Here is a 24,311-nt window from a genome sequence, read left to right as displayed (position 1 = left end):
GTAAAGAAAAATAATCGGGAAATCTCCCATTCCCTCTTCCCGCTCGCCTCGAGAAAGCAGCGACACTCCTGCTTCGGCGTCGTTGCCCTCTTCCACCGGCGGAGGACGAGTAATGATGCAGCCGGGAGACTGCGACGACCGTGATGACATCGACGCTTTCGCTCGCTTTCTCATCACTCATCACTCCCCTCAACTCCGTTCCATCCTCCTTTCTCCCGATCCCAATCTCCATTACCCGATCGTCGTCGAGTAACCCTTGATTCTGAATCCCTCGATAAATATTAAATTATGCTTAGCGCAAAACGTTTTCATGCTTGGCTCCTTTCTCCCAGATTCGCGGAACTATTGGAATTCGATCCTCCCCTCGCTCACCTTCTATTCTCCCATCCCTCCGATCACCTCCCGCACTTTGATGAAGCCGCTCGTCGCTGCCAGGTACTCTTACTTTTATGTTGTGTCCTCTCCTTCGATTTGGCAGTTGTGTGTTTTTGTCCCTTACTTAGGCTCTACATTGTTTGTGACAGGATGTCATTCTTCAAGAACCCGATTTTTCGGGTCATAAGTCCAGCAAGAAGTATCACGTTCATATCAGAATCAGCACCGCAGGATCCCCGCTGGAATCCCCAGGTCCACGGCTGTCCTAATTTTGTTTTGTTTTTTTTTCTTTCCTAGTGTCAGTCCTCTTGTTTAGTAGATGAAGCTAAAGAGGAAGATATTTTGGTAGTGCGTCTATGCTCTTTTCTTTTATTGAATCTTGTCTATGTATAGAGACGTTTCCAAGCATTGGGCGGGTGAGGGTTAGGCATCGAGGAATCCTTCTCACGCTCAAGGGGACTGTTATCCGATCAGGGGCCATAAAAATGATTGAGTGGGAGCAGATTTACGAGTGTAGGAAATGCAAGCACAGGTATGGTTAAATATTGTTCAAAACTCACCTTAATATATTTCCTTTGTCTGTGTTGTGTTGGGTGGTTGTACCTAATATACATGTCATTTGCCATGTAACTCACCATGTGATTGACACACTCTTCTTCCAGCTGACAATTATTCTCCTAAGCTGTTATGTGAAGAAAATAAACTTTGTTGCATTTTAGAGGAAGCCTTACCACACCCAGACATGTTCTGCTGCTTGTGTACTACTTAATTACTTATGGAGTATATCCATTAGTTCTGGTGATCAATGAGTCAGCAAAAAGGAAATAACTCATATCTGTTTCTAACTTCTCCAAAATTATGCTATTCTTTCATGCGGTTTCATGTGGTGCACAAGAATGCATAACCTTTCAGCAAATTTAATATCGAATTATACATACTAGTCTATATTGTCTTTTTAAAAAGGCTAGTTAGTTACATTGAGAATTGAATCTTGTGACTTCATATGATGGAAATTATCATACTTTCTCTACTGGTTAAACTTCTAGCTTATAGAGTGGACAGTCTCTCTCTCTCTCTCTCTCTCTCTCTCTGTGTGTGTATATATTCTGTTTCTAGAATAAATTAAAGTTGTTATAGTATGTACGTTATTGTTGTGTACAATTAGGTTCAAAGTTCATCCTGAGCTGGAATCTGGAAAGTCCATAAAACCTCCCACCTCTTGTCCTTCTCGGGTATGTTCTGTTAAATCATCTTTTATTTCTTATATCAGGCTTTCCGTTTCATTTATTTTCATTCTCTTAGGTGCTTATAAAGTTATGTTCTGTGGCATGATTGAATCAGCTCAATTCATCTTTTTGTGTGTAGCAATAATATACATGCTATTCACATAAACATCTTGAGAATTCTGCATCTATTTCCTTTAATTACACTACTCACAGTCACCTGTGTTCTTTCCAACTGATGGTGGTACAGTGACCTGAAAAGAAGTTACCTTTGCTTTTGCAGAGGTCTAAGAGTTGTGAAGGAACCTACTTCATACCTATAGAAGACAGTAAAGTATGCCAAGATTTCCAAGAGATAAAAATTCAAGAAAGCACACAACTGTTAGGTGTTGGATGCATACCACGTTCAATTTCAGTTATTCTAATGAATGACCTTGTTGATATGGTCAAAGCTGGGGGTAACACAAAGCATTGGCTCCTTACTTTCAATCTCAGTTGTCCTGTTTTTCATTTAACTCGTTTTTCTGTTAGATTTTTCTTTGTTATCTTTGTAGATGTATACATTGAAATATGATCAAATATGAGGCATATCACAGTACTTTACACAATGACACCAAATATTTAGTAATAGTCCATATGATTTACCAGTGTGTGAATTATGGATATCTGACAGAAAATGTGAGTTAAATATTCAAACTTTATAGGCTCAATAACATGCAAAGAATTGGCAGACAACTTAGTTAGCAGATGATTGACAATTCAAACTTCAACATTAAAATAGTATGAACAATCTTCAAACTTTAGCGTTATAATTGTATGAGAAAAATTCCATTTTGCCCTCCTAGTTCCCTCATTTTCAATGATGTCATTTTGCCCCCACACTTAAAAACCTTTGTCTAAATCCCCTTCCCTCATCACTAACTAATAGTGGCCATTATTTCTGACAGTCACACATAGCATGTGACAGGGAATGAGGGGCTAATTTTTGATATCTTACGGGCATTCTATGCCAGTTTTGCCACTTTTCATGGCTCAATATGTCAGTTTATGGTCTGAAAATTAATGATTTTGGTCACTTAGGGACTGCCAACACCATTAATGGACAAACTAAAAAATTTTGTTCAAAAAAACCTAGTTAGAGAGGTATATCATGATTTTTTTCACCTAAGAAAACCTTATTATCATGAAAAATTCTACTGCAAGCTGATTTGCAACTTTCAGTTGTTGGTAATCTGTCACATGCAATGCATGTGACTGAGCCTCCGTTGTCTTGGAGGGGGTATTTTGACAAGGTTTTCAAAATTTGGGGTTAAATGATAATTTTAAAAGTATTCCTGACTACACAAAAAAAAGTAGATCCGCTACCTTAGCTACCCCACTAGTATCGGCCCCACAGATATGGAGGGAGGTAAATGTAAGTACACAGGCCATAGACACATGGTGGGGTAAACCCCAAGTCGCTAGCTCCTGAGAATTGACTCTTGGCCATTACGCCCGAGATGCCATGCACACACCTTCCACGCTAAGCCTTGGGGGCATATTCCTGACTACAAAGATTGCATGATGAGATGATTGTGGGAGAAGCCAGACACTGATTAGCATAGACATGCATACAGCAGGATGCTGTTATTTCTCTGACATTTCAACTTTACAATAACTGATCTGCCATGTGGTATCATAGATTTATCTGTGCTTGACATTCAGTCTATACATTCCTTGTCAAAATCAAAGTCGCCAGATGACCAAATATTTGTACGTACAATAAATGGGAAGATACTAACCTTAAAGTCAAATTCAATTGATGACTCATCAGTGAAAAATGCTATTTCAAATTTTGCTCCATACCTTTCGTACCTAGTTTCTCCTCCTTGTGGAAATAATGTACTAAAAAAAAAAAAACCCAACTTGGTGCATGAAGCTCCTGCTATGCGGGGTACCGGGTAAGGATCCATTGTACGCAACCTTACCCTGCTTTTTGCAAGAGATTGTTTCTAGGATTCGAACCCGTGATCTTTTGGTCACAAAGTAACAACTTTACCATTGCGCCAAGACTCCCCTTATGTGGAAGTAATGTACTATTTGATAAAATAAGCAAGTTTGACTTAACCAAGGTAGATCATGGTGTAAGTTATCTTCTGATGTTTTGCAAGTTAATGAGAGTTTATTTACGTTAAATTCTAATGATGTGAGGCAATATCCTAAAAGTTTTTAAGGAAATAAATTTGAATATTTCACATTTAAGTTTATCAATAAGAAAGGAAAAAATTAAGGAGGTTTTTTCTTGATTTATGATTCAACTACAAAAAGTGATTAATGAAGATGTCCTTTTGTAAGAAAACAGATGTTGGGTTAAAATGCATATGGTGTCTGGATTTTAGTGCAGTTATTGCATATCTTAGGTTAGTAGAAAAATTATATAAGACAATCATATGATCAACTGTCCTTTATGGGATGGAACATTGAACAATTAAGAAGCAATGCTTGCAAAATAGCTAGTATATAATAGGTCATACAGAGAAAAAAGACATGTTCACAGAACGTTATAGCACCCCATAAAAATAAATGAGGAAATAAATTAAGATGGATGAACTTGTTAAAATGACCAATAATTCAATAGTTGATAAATTTATTAGAGTTGAAAGTGTGATCTGTAGAGGAGGTTAAGAAAACTTAACTAGAATAATTACTAGGGTTTCCAATAGTCTGGGTATGGCCAAGAATGGCTTACATAGAGAACAATGATAGGATTTATTTGCTTTAAATAGTTGAGTCATAAGGCTTCTTGTTGCTTATGTTATGTACTGAGCGAGTATGGGTATGTTTACTTGTATTGTTGTTTGCTCATGTTATCTTGCTAAATATGCTAATGCTATGTCTTAAAATATTTACTGCTTTTTTCTCATGGCTTTAGATGATGTAATAGTAACCGGCATTTTGTCAGCAAAGTGGTCTTCAGATTTAAAGGATGTCCGCTGTGATCTGGACCCTATTTTACTTGCTGATTTTGTAAGGTAAATATAATTTTGTATTTTTGGAGTAATCTGGTCAGGACAATTTTAGGATCAATATGATCTTATTCCATTTATCATAAATTAACAAGCCGTATGGTAGTCATCAGAACTGGATTACTATGTAAAGTGTTTTTGTAAATGTTGTTTCTAGATTTTAATTTTTTCTGTGTCACTTTGGATTATATATGATATATCTACTATTCATAAACAATAAGCATTGGTTAAAATTGGGCAGAAAATCTACATACCTCCTCTTATTATGTAGAGATATTACATCTTTCTAATTTAAAAGGAAAAAAGAGAATCGGTAAAATAGAAGTATTAAAAAAAGACATTTGTATATCTTTTTCACTTCTCTATACAAAAAATATTTTTATATTGAGGATACTTGATCTTCTCCCATGATAAGGAAATAAATGATGATGAATATTTTCCATAAACAATATCAAGAATAACAACAACCAAGTCTTATCCCACTAGGTGGGGTTAGCTATATAGTTCTTTTTATGCCATTGAGTTCTATCTCCTACTATATCATCATCTATAGTTAAATAAATTTTATCTTGTTTTATTGTTGCTAACCAAGTCTTTTGTTTGTCTTCCTCTTCCTCGTTTGATATGTATGTTTGTCATAATTTCACATCGCTTGACTGGAGTATTTATTGATCGTCTAAGTATATGCCCGTACCATTTTAAACATGTCTCTTGGAGTTTTTCCTCAATAAATGTAACTCCGACTTTCTCTCTAATGTCTTATTTCTTATTATGTCCATCCTTGTATGTCCACACATCTACCTTAACATCGTCATTTCTACAACTCTCATCTTCTGCACATGCTCAAGTCATAGCTTAACATTCAGCTCCATATAATATAGCACTAACTGTGGTTTTGTAGAACTTTGCTTTAACTTTTAGAGATACTTTACGATCAGATAAAATACCCGACGTTCTCCTCCATTTCAACCGCTTGTATTCTATGTAAGACATCTTTTTCAATTCCTCCATCGTTTTACAAAAATGATCATAAATATTTAAAGCTCTTGGTTCCACGCAACTCATCATCTGCTATCTTAACAATTGTCTCATTACGTCTAATATTACTAAATTTAAATTTCATATATTCTGTCTTTATTCTACTAAGTCTAAAACCTTTCCCTTCTAGTGTTTTCCGTCAAGATTTTATTCAAAAAATTGAAACAATATCCTTATCAAAAAATTGAAACTGGGAAATTTTTTCAAAAATAAACAATCTTAGTTTTATTCTTGTTTTGACGTCAACCCAGGACCTCCACTTGTGATATGGATCTGCATGAGTTGGAGTGTTGAATCATGTTGACTATTAGCTGCAACAAATACTACTCATCAGAACTGGTTTTGCCTTGCACAGGCTGAGACTAAAGCCCATACCCGTGTCATTCTGGTCTTGGTTCATGTTCCCTGTAGGAACTTAATCACCTTTAGTGCTTGATATCTAACAGATCGATGGGTCTCATGTTTTCTTTTTCTTAATTTAGCAGAAAAGGGAGGATGTGTAAGGCAAGTCAACTATGATTTCTCCTCAATTATGCCTGTTGTGTATCATGTAATAGGTTAGGCCTCATTCTAGATTATCTTTTATTTTTTAACATGTATATTAATATAGGAGGGAACGGATGAAACAAGTATGATTAATTCCTTGATAGCAAATCCCAAGTAAACTGAGATTGGTGAATTTTCTCCCTCCTAGGCTAACTTATATCTCATTTTCACCATGCATCTTAGGTAGGCCGAGAAGAGTGCATCACAATGTGCAGGAATACATCAAACTTGTGCTACTTGCTAGTGTCAAAAATCAATTCCTGCAGCCACTTTAACTCCTATAATCTCTTTTGGTTTCTGTTGAGACATGAGTTGACCTTTTTATGATTTTATTGAAGGCCTTGCTTTGCTTGACAAAACAAGATATTTGTGGTCATAACTTGTTTATTTGAGTTTGCATGATTTTGCCGGTGCCTTATTGTTACATCTGAAGTCCATGTCACCAACAACAATCCATTTTTCACAATGCATTTCTAGACTGAATATTGCAGCCGTACAAGTGGGTAATAGCAGGGTGAACTAGAAAGTTTGGGTAGAGCTGGATCTAATGTTGGCTAGGCGAATATACTATAGAGTAACTATGAACCCTCTAGACCACTAAGACTATCCCCAGTAGGCACTGAGAGGAGATTTGGAAAGCATATATTCAACTTGAATTTTTGATCAGTTGAGCATATAGTAGGAAAAAAAACCCCACAGTCCATTGAGTTTTCTGATTAGTTGAAGTTCTATTCAGCTTACCACCTGCAAACAGTTGGTGAAATTCTGGGTGTGAATGCGCGGGAATGCATTTGAGCTGTATTTCTACCGATAAGCCTGCCAAACACAGGTTTTCCTTCAAGTCTAAATACTATCATATATGAAATTGTCTAAGACCTTTCCCCGTTATCCACATACTACTCTTTTCGTACAACCTGCTCATAGGTCGTTTATCTTGAGTTTTGTGAGCATGCAAAGATCTAAAGGTGTTTTATATCTATGGTTACCTATGACAACATATGCTAGAACATAGGTTGCAATGGAAACTTGTGTTGATGCCAAGAGGCGCAATATAAAACTCTCAGTTAGCATTAATTACACACAAGCTGCAATGATAGCATCGAGTACCATTGATCAATCAAAACATGAGCCATTTTGAGCCTATATCCCTTTCTTGATGGAAGGCAAACTCCTTGCTGAAGCTTTTTTCAGTCATTCAAAATTTATGGTACCCCATCCTAATTCATTGGGTAGATGTCTCTTGAAGGTGTTTGCACAAGCCTCAATGGCTGTCTAATTGACACCTTAGACGTAATTGACACCTTAGACGAATGGTTTCCTTTCAAATGTAACATGTGTGCTTACTAGATTTGAACTTATGAAGATTATTAGATTTAATTTTTATGGTAATTGAAGTGACTCATATGGTTAATTATAATATTATATAACAATTAACAATTAATTGTCTCTATATTCTTTGCAAGGTAATTTTTTGTTGAAAGATGAGATAATGCATGATCTTTCTATAATGTTCTAAAGCTAAATATAAATTATAAAATATACTTTTCAATTGTAGAATCTTAAGATCTGTTCCTAGGAAGGATATTGATCTGTTGTTGTTGTTTCCTGAGAAAAGGATTGTGAATGGATCAGAGGACCATTCGGTTTTCTAGACCTTTAGAGTTGAGACCAGATTACAGTAGTTCAAAAACATCTAATTTGATACACTCGATAGAGATTGACCTTACTGCATTACAAGTTTTATCAGTCAGTTGATACACTCAAACACTCGATAGAGATTGGACCCTGAAATTTTGAAACTCCACACCCAAGGAACCCTCGCCAAATCTGCAGAGGACAAAGTGAGTCCGGACTGCCTGATGAAAATACAATGGAGCATCTTGCAATATAAATAACATACACCCAAGCTAGAGCAAAAGTGCAAAAATTCCACTTTTTTGACAGTATTGTTTGAAATGAATGATCTTTTGATCTGTGCTTGTTAAAGATTTTGTGTGTTTCCTGAATTTGTACAATAATTTGTTTGCAGACGAACAAATGATCTGAAATCTGAAATTGACATACCTGATGAAGCAATTAAGAATTTTGAGCAATTCTGGTCACACTACAAAGCTACGCCACTTAGAGGTGCTTTTTGAGATGGAAATATTCATGTTATTTATACGTTGCCATCTTTATGTTAATGTATTTCTATGTTTGCTAGTCACAGGAACTTTATGTTAATATATTTCTCAAGTTTGTCGGTCACAGGAACTATATAGTAGGCATGAAGTTATAAGCATGAGTTATCTTTAGTGATTCCATTTATTTATATAATAAAGCTTAAATTGAACTTTATTAATGTTATATAAGTGCAATGCTAAGGCACATGAGATAGATCTTCCTGGTTTGTTTATCATCTCAAAAGCCCTTTTTTCTCTGTTGACATTCTTGAGGGAGATGTGGATAATGCTATTCTACTACTGGACAGGAAGATGGCTTGTGTTTTATGTTTAGATTTGTTTATCTGAATTAACGGGCTGCTTTTGTGATGTTGGGTGGAAAGCATTGTGTGCAATTCCATTTTGAGGAGCAGAACTGATAGACAACGGCTGAGAGATGGGATATTTTAGCTGAATGAGGAGGGAGAGTTTGTGGAAACAGAAGGCGAGGGAGGTGCTTTGTAGACTTCCCTGAAATGATAGGAACCACAGTTTGAGGTGGATTTGTGCACCAATTAAGGAAGACAACAAGCAACATGTATGTGGTTGGGCTAATAACATTTCACAAGAAAATGAAAAAAATTCTCAAGAAATTTATAGCATAGATTGAATGAGCTAAACAATGAGATGGGTCCCTCTATGTTTTATAACAAGGCGGTCTGATACGACAAAATATGTGAATTGTATTGTAACTAGTAAAAGCAAAAAAAAAAAAACTTTGGCCCAAGTAGAAATAAAAAACTAAATTATTAGTCTAACCCAATTTATTTTATTTGACTGATTTTTCTTAAGGTGATCTATTGTATATGCATCACACTCCTGTTCATCAGAGTGCATTTTAGCAGTCGTCTTTCACTTTGATACATCTACAAAACTATGTAGGAAGAAATGCCATTCTACAAGGAATCTGCCCACAAGTTTTTGGTCTGTTCACTGTGAAGCTTGCAGGTGAAGTAGAAATCCTGTATTTCAATTTGTCTCCACACAAGAAAAGAAAAAAAAAGGCCAACTTGCTTATTTAAAACAGTTTTGCAACTCAGTTACTCTGACACTGATTGGTGGTGTCCAACATGTGGATGCTTCTGGAACGAAGGTTCGTGGAGAATCTCACTTGCTTCTTGTTGGAGATCCAGGTAAATGGTAACTTTACTCTATGGTTACTGACTTTTGTTAATTGGAGAGCAATATAACCTTTTATGTTACAGAACATTTACTTGAACTTTGATGATTTAAGCTTGAGGTTTTAACATTTGTTTCATTCTCTACCTTTTAGCATCACTAGAATGTTTACATATTTTGTCACATCCTGTTGTATCTTTGTGTTGTTTTTAAAAGTACATTAGCTATACAAAATTGTATACTGCACCTTAAACTTAAAGGACCCCATAATATCAGTTTTAGTTGAAGTTAAGAAGGATCAATAACTGATTATTCATCCCAAAATCTTAAGATGTTTGGAGTACCACCTTGCACATGTATACTCATAGTACTTATCCTCACGCATTGGCGTGTGGAATTTTTGTAGATTTCTTTAACAAATTTATGTTCTCTTCCTTATTCTCTTATGTTCCTCATTATTCCCTCTAAGTCTCTATAAACTCTTTTTTACCTCTAATCTTGATCATTGCCATCATTCAGAGGATCAACGAGGGGGCTAAATGAAGGATCACAATCACTTATCATGGATCAACCAGAAGATTTCTACAAAGAATGCCATGGATTTATAGGTCTCAGATCCTTTCTTTCTTGCTAAAACCTTGTTTTGCAGGGGTTCTAGTACTCCAAAGAACCTCCTGAAAGCACTTCTCAAATTAAGCTCCTAACCCGCTTCTCTTTCTTGTCAACTCTCTCTCTCTTTCACATATTGACACACCCAAACCAATAAATAACCCGTCTGGACCTTGTTAGTGGATACTGAAGTTGTTTCCTAATTTAGCATACATGGTTAGGCATCGCGTAGACTCAGCTTAAGTCAATCAAACCTCATGCATATGAAGTTTTGGTGTTAAATTCACATGATACATCCTCCATTCTAACTACCAGGACCCTAGAACTATGCCCCAGTGCATAAATTATACTATAAATTAATGCAGAATCAATTCTTTAATAGTTAAAAAAGCTTGGACACAACTTATAAAATATGTATATGTTAGTGCAAATAGTGATATGATTTTTATAGATGCATTTGTTAATCCAGAAAACAGAGACGAGGCCATGTGATATATGCACTTTTAGTGCACATGCCATGAGTGGTATTGTGGGAGGTGGCATGGAATAAAGAAGAATCTAGAGAACTTAAGGTGAGTTGAAATTGTTACTTCTGAGAGACCCAGATGGTTGTCTAGAGTCATTTGGTTTTGAATCATATAAATATTTCTATTCAGTTTTTATCAACCACGGTGCAGTTCATTGTCACATGAGTATGTGTGGTTCTATTTCTTCTTTACATAGCTAAATCCTATAATTCAGCAGTTTGTGCACTGACAAAATTCTTACTGTAGTTGTGTCTAGGAATTTCCACCCATGTCATATCATTTACTTCACAGTTGTATCTAGGCCACTATTTAGATAAGTTTGATCATCCAGGCTTTTGATATGTTGCCAAGTAAACTGCTAACCAATTTCACCTTGAATTGCAATCTAAGATTTGACATTTCTGGACCTGGTTTTAAACTAACACTTGTGCAACTGTTTATGACTTTTAATTTTATAAAAAGATTGTAATTGTTTTTTTTTGTATGCTTCATTTGGAAAGTTACAAAATGTGCCACCACTATCAGTTACCTTTGTATTTATTTCTCTTAAATCTAAGATTATTATCCCTGTAAAACTCAAAGTCTTGCATGTAGTCCTTAGTGTTGATGCGGCGGAAGCGGTTTGGATCACTAGAGGAGAGGGGTGAATTGTGACCTATAAGTTAAAATCGATCTTTTTCTCTTGCTAATGATTCAACAAGGACACACATATTAATAGAAAAATAAACACAACATAAAAAAAAGAGACTACGAAGAATTACTTGGTTATAACCCTCAAGTTGTTAGTCCAAGACTATGAAGAGCACTACGAATATTTCCTTCTTCGAACACAAGTCGTAAGCGGAGAAGCCCCGTACAACAATTGAGCACTAGAGGAAAGTAAAGAATTGAATACAAATACAGAGAGTTAAACGAGTGTATTGTCTTAAACTTTGAACATCATTCATCCTTTTATAGCCTTCGTGGTTGATGTGACCGTTTGTTGATGTGGCACCTTCTAGGCGCCTGGACTCGTCGAACTCGATCCACTTGACAATGATCCACTCAACGACTCTGGATGACTTTGGGCATTCCGGGCTCCTGGAAGGGATCCAGGCGCTTGGATTTTGTTGACGTGGACATTATCTTGATCCATTTCGGCAACAACTCCCGCTGACGTGGCCACAATCTAGGCGCTTAGAGTTCGGGCACTTGAAAACATTTCAGGCGCTTGGAATGGTCAACTTATGAAGTTGATTTTTTCTTCTCCGGTTGTCCTTAACTTGATTTCGTTCTTCTCGAGTAGTCTTTCTCTCAGCTTCTCGTCCTTCGGATGCAACATTGCATCCTTCATGCTCCACCAGAGTACTCTTTCACAACTCCTCGTATTTCAGTTGCACCGAGCTCGTCACCTCATTTCCTGTGCCATTCTTCTTGCCCACCTACATCTTTTTCCGTCTCTGATGCTCCTTCGCCATCAGGTCCCTATATGTTCTCCTAAGTCCCTGCACACTTAGACATACATATTAGATCTACAAGGTCTAACTTAATCCGTGTTATATCATGGCTAGACCACTTGGGCCTTACAATCTCCTCATTTTTTTATATGAATCAATATAGATTAAGTTAGAGTAAAAATAAATAAAATACAATAAATATTTTCAAAGTAGCAAAGTAATAAATATTAAAAACTCCCCTTAGAGTTATGCATTTTTCCTTCTAACTTTTTTATTTTCCCCTTTAATCATATCAAAAATTGTTTAAGTGTAAAAAAAAATTAAAATTTTTACCAGTTGTAGCCCAAAATATTTTCTATCATAGAAAATTAATTTTAATTGCTTTTTATTTTCAATTTTTAGGATTTTCTTTGAACAATTATTAAAAAATATTAACAAGTCAAAAATATTGAAATTTTAGATCATTATAGGAAACATGTCATATTTTTACAGAAAAATAATTGTCATAAAAAATTTTGTCCAGTTTATTCGAAAAAAATGATTTACTCATGCATATCAAATCAATCATATTTAAAAACTAAAATTTCCTTGGTTGACCAAAAAAAGTTTCTAAATGATCAAAATAGTTTTAGGTACTCTGAATAAATTCTTACGATTTATCAAATATTTTTGCAGGATCCAATATTTTGATACTTTTCTAATTGGGCCCCTAGCATTTTGAAAATTAAGTTTTGGTCCCCCTCTTTCAAATTTTGTTATGTGGTTCTTTTCTAAATTTGCTTTAAGGGTTTCTACTTGTTTCCTTAATTTTGTATTTTCATTTTTAAGGTTTTCAAAATCTTCTTTTGCGCAAGAATTGTCCAACTTATTTTCTAAGTCTAATTTGACCTTTTTCAATTCTATGCACCTATTTCTAACTATGCATAAGGAACTAGAAGGCATTTTTATTGCCTCGTAAAGTTGATCTTAGGGTAGATTATGTATCTCACTTATCATTTCAGATTCGTGGATTGATGCTCCCCCTACATGGTTGCTTCTCCTAATGAGTTGTACCCTTCATCCTAATGAGTCACCATCATTGCAAGCCCCACTATTTGTTTTGACTCCGAATCTTCTGAGGAGTCGTCTCAAGTTGCTTTTCGATTCTTGGATTTATCTTGTGTAGGCTTCTTGTCCTTGCCCTTTTCTTTGGTCTTCTTGAGCTTGGGGCAATTGTCCTTGATGTGACCTTCCTCGTTACAATTGAAGCACCTTACCTTCCTTTTCTCTTTTCTTCTTAACAATCTTGAAGCCGGTTTCTTATCAAGTTTATTAGATTTAAAAAATTTCTTCATCTTCTTTACTAGATAAGCTTCTTCATCTCTGTCCAAAGATGTGTCGGATTTTGAGTCGTCCTTCTTGGCTTGTAGAGTGTGTCGTGGTTCGTCGTTCTTGTTTCTTTCATACCTGCACATATAGATTCGTGTAATTCCATAGTTGAAAAGAATTCATCTAAACTACTTACCTCGAGAGTCTATTATTGATACCCATTCTTGAGTTCTTGGAAATATATTGAGTACAGATCTAAGCATGTCTCGGTTTGTAATTACTTCTCCGAGGTTGCTGAGGCTAGTGAGGATCTCTTTTAACTTTGCATGTAATTGCGCTACTTCTCACCCTTTTCTAGTCGAAGGTTGCTGAGTTGATTTCTGGGCAGATCTCGCCTTGCCAACTTTGCTTCCAAGGTTCTTTTATGGAGTTCTAGGAACTTCTCCCAAAGATCTTTGGTAGAGTCTTATGCGCCAATCCAGTTGAGTTCCTGTACGGGTAGTACGCTTAGCAAGTGAAATTCAACCTTATGCATGAACTCGTCTTGTTGCTTTTTGGTCCATTGTTGTTCGTTGATTTCTCCTCCATCTTCATTCCTGGCCACTTTGAAATCATATCTTATACAAATTATAATTTCAAAATTAGTCTTAAAAAATACCTCTATTTTCTTTTTTCTCATTGTGAACTCGCCCTTGAACTTAGGTGGGTGGATGTTTGATCCGGCCATTCATCCCGATCTAGTTGCTTAGTCTGTGGTTAGTCCTTCTAAGCAGTCCGACTCTGATACCAATTGTTGGTACGACGGAATCGTTTTGGATCGCTAGAGGGGAGGGGTGAATTGCAACTTGTAAATTAAAACCAATCTGTTTCTCTTGCTAATGATTCAGCAATGACACATATTAATAGAAAAATAAACACAACATAAAAGAAAAGAGGCACTAAGAATTACTTGATTACAATCCTCAGGTTGTTAGTTCAAGACTATGAAGAGCACTACAAAAATCTCCTTCGTCGAACATAAGTCGGAGGCGGAGAAGCCTCTTACAACAATTGATGAAAGTAAAGAACCAAATATAGAGTTAAACGAGTGTGTTGTCTTAAACTTCGAACATCTGTCCTTTTATAGCCTTCGTGGTCGATGTGACCATTTGCTAGCATGACACCTTCCAGGCGCCTGGAAGTAGTCATGGCACCTGGACTCGTTGAACTCGATCCACTCGGCAACGGCCCGCTCAACAACTCTGGATGACTTTGGGCATTCCAGGCGTCTGGATTTTGTTGACGTGGACACTATCCTAATCCATTTCGGCAATGACTCTAGCTGACGTGGCCACTCAATCCAAGCACTTGGAATGGATCTAGGCGCCGGGAGACTCTGAGCGCGGAAATGTTCCAGGTGCTAGAATGGTCAACTTGCGAAGTTGACCTTTTTCTTCTCTGGTCGTCCTCAGCTTGATTTCGTTCGATTCAAGTGGTCTTCCTCCTAGCTTCTCGTCCCTTGGATGCAACCTTGCCTCCTTCACGCTCCATCGGAGTACTCTTCCGTTGTTCTTCGTACTTCAGATGTACCGAGCCCATCGACTCCTTTCCCGTGCCATCCTCTTCGCTCACCTGCTTGCGTCTTTTGTCGTCTCCAATGCTCCTTAGCCATTGGGTCCTTGTATGTTCTCCTAAGTCCTGCATACTTAGACATACAGATTAGATTTATAAGGTTTAACTTAATTTGTGTTCAACTCACATAAGAATTGTGGCTTACCACTTGGGGCTTACACCTAGCTTTTAATCATCAATAGTTGAGTATAAGTTGACTTTGAGTGAAGATATTTTAATTGTAAAACTGAGAGTAAAACCTTTCGTATTTTATGTTTTATTAGTAAGAATGTTGAGAATTTCTTCTTTTTGATTTGAAATAACTGGTAACTATAATTAGTTGAGTTTTACCATCCATGCTTAGGAGGAAGACATCTGTGGTGTATCTTTACGCTTAGGACACATATTGACAAAACAGCTTTGAAATTCCAGAAAAAAGTGTCCCTTTCTTCTCCGGAGCTTTCTCATTAAATAGAATTGCTTTACAATTTATTTTTAGTAACAAAGTAAATATAGCTACCATATTAATTACTGATAATCTAATTTAAGTATGTACTAATTACAAATAATCTACTCTAGGTAATAATATATACACAGCTAATTAGCACAATTATGGCAAAGTAAATTTCATATTTGATAGGCCATAATATCTGCCATTGATATCCCCCCTCAAATTGATGCTGGATGATCAACAAGCATCAATTTGTCAATAAGAAAGTGATGACGATGTCGGGAGAGAGCTTTAGTAAACACATCAGCAATTTAGAATTCAGTGGTTATATGTGGAAGAGTGATGACACAAGCATCATATGTCTCACGAATAGAATGACAATCTACTTCGATGTGTTTGGTGCGTTCGTGAAATACTGGATTAGCAGCAATTTGAATAGCACTAGTATTATCTGCATGAAGTGGAGTAGGTTCAAGTTGGGAAAACCCAAGTTCACCCAACAGTCCCCGAAGCCAAACTATTTCAGAACAAGCAGAGGACATAGCGCGATACTCTGATTCTGTGGAAGACTTAGACACCCGATCTTGCTTCTTACTTTTCCACGCAATAAGAGAGGTACCCAAAAACATGCACCAACCTGTAACTGAGCGTCGAGTATCAGAACAACCAGCCCAATCAGCATCACTATATGCAACCAAACGAATAGGAGAGCCCGCAGAGAAGAAAAGTCCCCAGGAAGAAGTGCCATGCAAATAGCGAATAATGCGTCGAACTGCAGCCAAATGAAGATGTGTAGGTGCTTGTAGAATTTCTTACTGCAGTTGCGAGCAATATGCCCAAACTCCTTACAACTATAGCACTGCAGTTGATCCTTACCACGGTTCCTCCCTTGAGCAGCATAAGCAACATTGATAACTGTAGATTTTTCTAGTGATGCACCTAGAACAGCTTGGGTAGCCAATCTTTGTTCTTCATGCAACAATTCTCCAAGACATATATCCAAAGAAGGAACTGGATTTCTATTTAGCAATCCAGCCCGAGCAACATCAAAGTCTGATCTCAATTTCATTAAAAATTGATCGCGTTTACTAACTTCATGAATTGCCTGAATATTAGCTAAGGCCTCCTTTGGTACTTTTGAATATATAATATTAGAATATTCACCCCAAAGATTAAGAAATCCAGAATAATATTGCTCAATAGAAATATCACCTTGACTGAGATTACCAATCTCAAGCTCTAGTTGGAATCGCCTTGCAGTATTATCTTGATGATATATTCGTTTCAGGTAATCCCACATCTCCTTAGCCGTATTCAAAGGACGTATATTGTTCACCATATGAGCTTCGATGGATCCGAGAAGCCAAGAGATAATTCGGGCATCCTTTGTCTCCCATTGACCAAGGTCCTTAGCGTTTTCAGGAGCCATTAAAGACCCATCAATGTGACCCCAAAGCTCCTTCCCTTTCAGAAACATCCGGAACTGAAATTCCCATGTTGCATAATTCTTTCCGGTAAATTTGATTGCCAAAGTCTCCGTAGGTATTCTTCCAAAAAAATTCTCATTAGCCATCCGAAAAACAAGTCAATCCAGAAAAACAGAAATCTTAATCCAAACTCTCAATCACAAGTCAATCAATCGAGAGAAAAAAAAATTTGTTGATTGGAAATCAACCCAAAAGAAACAAACCAGAGAGCTTTAAGGGCAGAAGAAATTTCAGCCTTCCTTTGGCTCTGATACCATGACAAAACAGCTTTGAAATTCCAGAAAAAAGTGTCCCTTTCTTCTCCGGAGCTTTCTCATTAAATAGAATTGCTTTACAATTTATTTTTAGTAACAAAGTAAATATAGCTACCATATTAATTACTGATAATCTAATTTAAGTATGTACTAATTACAAATAATCTACTCTAGGTAATAATATATACACAGCTAATTAGCACAATTATGGCAAAGTAAATTCCATATTTGATAGGCCATAATATCTGCCATTGATACATATGGTGTGCAATTTTTAGCATTTTCTTTTGGGGAATCTGCATTTTCTGATCTTTGCAAAAATAATAATAATAATAATAATAATAATAATTAGGTCCACAAATTTAGGATAGGAGGCAAATATCTTAGTCTTCTTTACATTTAAATGTCAATCAAGGTCAGTAAGTTATTTCATGCACTACCCTAATTATGCAGGTACTGGTAAGTCCCAATTTCTAAAGTTTGCGGCAAAGCTAAGCAACCGATCTGTGATTACTACTGGACTAGGCAGTACCAGTGCAGGCTTAACTGTTACTGCTGTGAAGGATGGAGGTCTTTTTTGGTTCTCATGCAGCTTATTACCTTTTGTAACACCAGATGAAATTTTAGAGATCGGAGTTTGTTCTTTTTACATGTTTTCTTTGATGAATATGATATTTTTCAGATTCATGACACATTCAAGTTGCTTATGACAGCTCAAGCTGTAAGGTTCTAACAGTTGCAACTTAAAATTAAGATATTTGTATTGATGGTACACTTGATAATTGGAAAACATTTATCATTGCTATCCTGAGGGTTGATATTTAACAAATATAATTCAGGTAAATTGAAGAACTTGGTTGAAACTGATATTTAAGAATACAAGCCAGGTAAATTGAAGAACTAGGTTGAAATTGATCTAACAAGTTAAACAAATGATTTCTAGCTAACTTGGAGTTGTTTGATAAAAACACAGATTGTAACAAATATGTCATCCTTATTACTTTCTATATTTTTTCTTCTACTTTTATTTTTCATCTTTTTGTTATTGTTCTTTTAATAACTTCTCAGTTGTCTTTCTTTTTAACTTTCTCTATTTATGTGATCTTTTCATGATGAGTTTTAGCTTCCAACAAAATACTTCACAATTATAAGTCAGAATAGCTTGAAGGCTGATATCTTGACATTGCATTAGCTAATAACTACTTTTCAGTGGTTGGATGTCCTTGTGTGAAAGAATTGTTTGATAACTTTGACTGTGACAGAATATTGTCTGAACCGAGCTTATTGCATTTAGTTACTTAGACTTTGGCTGAGATAGAATATTGCCTTGCATATATTGTAAAGATAGAATTATGCAGAAACCATGTATCTTAAATACCAATGTGGGACTAAATACTAATACTTCTAACAAGATAGAAGGGACAATATTGATTTTTTCTTTAGTTACACAGTTTGTAACTTGTGTCGTAGCTTAAAATTTTCTCAAACAAGGAAATTAAAATTTCTCTAAGCAACTCATCCTCGTAAGAGTTCTTGTGCTAAATGTCTGCTTTTGTTCCTACGTCAATCTAATGTCTGTCTTGAAACTTGAATCACACTTCTTGTTTTACCTTATCTTAAATTGGAAGACTTATCATGATATCATATGCCTATTTTTTTTATTTAGGCATTCTAAGACATTCCTTTGGGAAGTTGTATGGGAAATGAAAACTTTGAAATACAATTTCCCTTAAAATGAAGAAATATATAAAATTGTACTTACAAAGCTACAGGCTGAGTACCACTATATTCCATAAGATCTGATCTCAGAGTTACTATTCTTGTGACCATTGCCGATAAAATTATTTAAACAAGCATTTAACAGTTTATCACTGATTGGCTTGGTTTGTTTTCATGTAATATGCAATAGTCTGTTTATTGTGAATGTATATCTTTAACAATGAACTATTTTGTTCTATGATTCTTTTGAGTTTATAGTGAAAATAGAAACATGAAGAATTATATATTGCAGATTAAACATGAACAATATTGTTTAAAGGGATCGATCCAGTTTCAGCTATCATTATAATGTGCGTGTATTATTGGTTGACCTCTGTGCAAAGTTTTACATATGAAATTCATTGAAATTTATGTGGGACTTATTCTCTTGTTATTTTATACTCGTATGACTTGTGCCATCTCACATGGATGCTTATTGGCAGGGGAATGGATGTTGGAGGCTGGTGCCCTTGTCTTGGCTGATGGAGGGCTTTGTTGCATAGATGAATTTGATAGGTTTCCTTTCTTTTTATCATCATTTTTCTTTATTTAGGTATAATTTTAAAGTGGACCTTTTCTTTGGTTTATTTTAAGTTCGTCCCTTGCTCACACTGTCAACTGTTTTAAAATGGGCCCTTTATCAACTTAATATCAAGAACATCTTCTTTTGTGCTACCTTATTCTGAAGAGGTCTATGTGGAACAAATTCGTTAGCTTTGTTGCTCAAGTCGAGACGCACCTAGTGTGGCATGCTTAAGATATTTTTAATATGATCCGAAGAATTTATTAGATTATGGTTTGAAAAATTTACTTCTGCCATTCTTCACTTTAAAATGAATAGGAAGTATATCTCTCATCATTTCACCTCACCACTTACTCTAGAAGACATCCTTTTTCTATATAGATGACATCATTATGATGATATAACAAGAAAAAAAAACTTGGTTAGTAATAATAAAATAAAATAAAATTGATTTAAATATAAATGATAATATAATAGAGGATAGAGTCCAATAGCGAAGAAGGATCCATATAGCTGACCCCACCTAGTGAGATAAAGTTTGGTTGTTGTTGCTATATTATCACTTAAGATGATTTCTTTGGGATCACATTGATTGAACCATCAACATTTGATATTGAATACTCTAGAAGACATAAAAACTCTCGAGTACTTTTCTTAGATAGAGCCCACTTTGGAGGAAACAGTTATACCTGTCAAGGGAAGTATGTGTTTTATATGCTAGAGTAGGCTGGTATGCTAGGAATGGTTTACCATGTCAGGGATAGTGTAGTAAGATGCTAGTTTCCTATGATCCTATTATCTAAAGTGAGCTGAGTGACCGATTTTTCAAATAAATCTCGTTCTATAAGAAAGTATGTCGTATGTTCCTTACTGTTGATTTATCCTCAGTAAAGAAAATGATATGAGCTAGCTGAATTGTCTAGAATATAAACTGCCTAGGAAGTAAGAAAGTTACTATGATCAGCATATGTAGGGTCTGGAAACACTTGGATCTAGAACTTAATGCTGGTAAACAAGTTGAAGGGCTTGTGGAATTGCATCCATTGTCTTTGATGTATAGCATGTTTTTACAGGGCAACTCTTTAATGCCAGTTTTTTTTCTTGGTTTGTCATTGTCCATTTATAATTTTTATCTTGTGGGATACAAGAAAAGTCATGAGTTGATAATTCCTATGTATGCAATTTTAGCATGCGAGAGCATGATAGAGCAACCATACATGAAGCAATGGAGCAACAAACTATCAGTGTGGCAAAGGTATCTTCTATTCTCCTTTTCTCAGTTACATGATTTCCATGCATCTTTTGCCTTGGAAATGATGAAGTTGCATTATGCCTTAGGATCGATCTTTTTACAGACAAGGACCATTGACTTTGCAATAGTCAACCTGTTTTGACTTACCCTCTCAAGAAGTCCCCCTAATGGGTTAGAGATTCATCCAATGCTACCACCTGGGATAGACACCCTTTGAGATAACTAGCATTTGTCAATAGAGAAAAGAGCAAAATTTCTCCTTGGAATCTACGGAAGGAAAGAACTTTGATGTTAAACTTGCTTGCCATTGACAAAAATGCATATATGTACCTTTCACATCTCTTCATTATTACTCAATCAACTATCCTAATTCTAACTAATGGGTGTGGCACTAGAGACTGCTTGTGTTGCCATAAATGCCTCAGCCAATGATTGTACAAGATAAATCAAAGGTCATGCATTTGTTTTGCTCTACAAAGAATTGTGGTGCCGTGGTTTCCCTATAAATCTATAACATGTAAATGATGAGTTTTATTTCTTCTCCTCCTTTGTTCTTTCTTAATTGTCCACCATGGGCTTATTGATGTAAAGGTCTTGCATTTGTCTCACACTAATATGGAATTTGATTCTTGAGTATGTTTAGTTGCTTCTGAGCATGAGATTTAAAGTCTATGAATTGCAGCCTTATAGGTTGTTCTTTTCAGTGGATGATGACGGTTGACTTTTGATATAGATAAAGCGATAGAATGTAAAATGCTCTAAATAGGTAAGAGCAGCAAAAGATAAGCATATAACGGGAAGAAATTTAATATAATTTCCTGAAATTCATCAGTAATGGGAATTTCAGAAAGACAATGCATATGTTAACAATCTGATTAATGGCGTGTCTGGGGTTGTCATGGTCAAAATTTTCTATTTTGTATCCATTATCATTTTAAGATTCAAATCACCATGGCGTGATTTAGGGATTAGTTGTCAACACTATAACTAGTTGAAATCAACCATCAAGGATAATGCAAGATTTGAGAGTATTAATTGAAATAAATGTCTTAATTGTCCTTATTGGGAAGATATTGTTTTGGTTCTGGCAATATATATAGTTAATTGTTCTAATTGATAAATCAAAACATTCCTTGACTGTACACATTTGAGATAAACTCTTTCTTTATTTTTCTAGTTTTTTTTTTTTCTATCTTTTCCTTTTTAAATAGCCCATATCAGTTAGATAATTAATTATTTTGAGGTACTCCAGGTATACAAGGTCTAATACTTATTTAAAATTGTGAGTTTAAATTAAGTACTGTTTTGTTTAACAGGCTGGTCTCGTGACTACTCTGAGTACCAGAACTACAGTATTTGGTGCAACTAATCCGAAGGGACAATACGATCCTATCCAACGTATGTCATTTCCTTATATTTTTTTAAAGCAATTTTGCGTTGGTTCATAATCTAGGACATTTAAACCACGCTCTGGTCAAGTAGTTGTGATATATGAAGATATGATCTTTCTTTGCAAATCTAGTCTGATTTTATCACAGCTAATGTTTCACCAAAATTACTAGTATTGGTCTCAAGGAAGATTAAGTCAGATGTTAAGTTTTTATTTTCTGTAGATTGTGTGTTATTATTGAAGTAAAAAAAATATGAAGAAATAGCTTCATCTTTGCTCGTGGTATTCATGACATTATCAATATCAGGAAATTATTCATGAGTATTGAACTTATTTCCATCTCTCTTTGGATATCTTTGTTAGGTTCCCATAATTTTCATTGAAGCATGCATGAGTGTTATTCATAATTTGTAATTTGTATATATAATTATATTGATGTTTTCTTTAAAATTTTGATTTTTAAGGTATTGTCTAATGTTTTCAGCATTGTCTGTCAATACAACTCTGTCTGGACCACTTCTGAGCAGATTTGATATAGTTCTTGTTCTCTTGGACACCAAAAATCCTGAATGGGATGCCATCGTATCATCTCATATTCTAGGAATTGTGAGTATCCTTCTAAACTATGATAATTAAGGAATTCTTTTCTTACCTCAACACTACGTGTTGATACGATGATATCTATCTCCAGAATTTCTGTTGCTTTAAATCTTCAGAATGTAAATGAGTTTGTGTGTTGTTGACTATCTAGAAAGGAGAACCAAGAAGTGAAAGTGATGAACCTGAAACAAATATCTGGTCATTAATGATGCTTCGGAGGTACATTTCAAAATTTTTGTTTCTCTGTTTATACAATTGAAGAGAAGATTGATCAATTAAATGTGTATGCTTTCTGAACATTTAGGAGGAAAAATATTCAGTGCCTTCAAAAAGGCACTGGAATAGCTACTTGGTGTAATTAAATTAGTATATACGGAAGAGTAGATGACTATGCATAAATGTGAAAGGGGGCATGAGATATGGAAAATTCTGTGCATGATTGGTTATTCTCAAAATTTTGTTGATTACTGCTTTGTAGGATGCATTAGTTACATCAAAATGAGATTGAAAACATATTCCAGGCATTTGTAATAGAGCTGATCAATCACTACGGTGTTTTTCTTTTCTTGATTGGTCTAAGATTTTGTCTTTCATTAACTGAGGGGATATTGCAGGTATATTTACTATGTGAAGGAACATTTTAAACCTGTGTTAACAAAGGAGTCAGAAAGAATTATTTCAAGTTATTATCAACTCCAACGAAGATCTGCAACACATAATGCAGGTCAGTAGGGAATATTTATGCGTTATCATAAAACATTCACTTGCTCTGAGAAATATATGAATTTGTAGCTAGGACAACTGTGCGAATGCTTGAGAGTTTAATAAGGTTGGCACACGGTATGTTAAACAACAATTTCCTTTAACTTAATATACTCTCTATAATATGACTGTTTTCTGTTGTAGCACATGCAAGACTCATGTTCAGAAATGAGGTTACTCGTCTTGATGCTATTGCTGCAATATTATGTGTTGAATCATCAATGACAACATCAGCAATTGTGGACACCGTTGGAAATGCTTTGCACTCCAACTTTACTGATAATCCTGATGAGGAATGTATCCTTCACCACGTTCAATCACGTTATGTATTTATTTTGAATTTTTCAATCTTTGCCTGCCTAAAGAGTGCTAGTGGCAATGGTTCTTGAAAGCTAAAATTCTTACATTTTCCATGTGATTTTCTTTCTTATGGATTAAGATTTTGTTTTTCTGTTTTTTTGGGTCATAACATGGTTAGCTCCTGATTTGGTGTAGATTAGATCCAAGTATTGAATTTCCTTTGCCAAGTCGTGGATTTCTTGACATGGTATAGATGCAAAGCAAGAGGAGTTAATTTTGGAGAAGCTTATTGCGGTAGAATAATACAAATAGGACAAGGTACATGCAACTTGCTCTCGGAAGAAGGCACATGCAGCAGTTGGGCCTCGGTAGAAGACTGGAGAACAATGAATTGGTGAAATTCTGATTATAAAAATGACTTTGTATCATTAGATTATGTAGTCATACCCTGTTTTAAGTATACTTATATTTAGTAGATAATTAAGGTGTACTCTTTTACCATCCGATTCACCTGATTTGGAATTAAAAATGGGGCAGGGATTAAATCGTGACGGACG

General features: G+C 35.5%; 1 protein-coding gene across 3 annotated transcripts; it reads left to right on the top strand.

Annotated features, from left to right (window-relative positions):
• On the top strand, positions 1–24,311 carry LOC122019616 (probable DNA helicase MCM9). Of its 3 annotated transcripts, none has more exons than XR_006121984.1 (20): positions 1–249; positions 333–435; positions 525–627; positions 769–907; positions 1,541–1,607; positions 1,882–2,056; positions 4,510–4,609; positions 8,217–8,314; positions 9,271–9,336; positions 9,429–9,521; positions 17,623–17,739; positions 19,371–19,443; positions 20,639–20,705; positions 22,019–22,100; positions 22,577–22,698; positions 22,844–22,911; positions 23,307–23,416; positions 23,485–23,521; positions 23,599–23,751; positions 24,008–24,311. XR_006121984.1 is itself a non-coding variant. In XM_042577072.1 (20 exons), exons 1-20 carry the CDS (start codon positions 113–115, stop codon positions 24,055–24,057), a joined length of 1,971 nt encoding a protein of 656 aa, XP_042433006.1. In that variant the 5' UTR covers positions 1–112; the 3' UTR covers positions 24,058–24,311. The 3 variants fall into 3 exon arrangements, 2 of the variants coding, with proteins under 2 accessions (XP_042433006.1, XP_042433013.1); XM_042577072.1 differs by having other exon boundaries at positions 23,485–23,532; XM_042577079.1 differs by lacking the exon at positions 23,485–23,521.

This window comes from Zingiber officinale, chromosome 1A (assembly GCF_018446385.1).
Source record: "Zingiber officinale cultivar Zhangliang chromosome 1A, Zo_v1.1, whole genome shotgun sequence".
NCBI classification, from domain to species: domain Eukaryota; kingdom Viridiplantae; phylum Streptophyta; class Magnoliopsida; order Zingiberales; family Zingiberaceae; genus Zingiber; species Zingiber officinale.
Note: the sequence above shows the minus strand (reverse complement) of the source record. Positions and strands in the feature narration are given on the sequence as shown.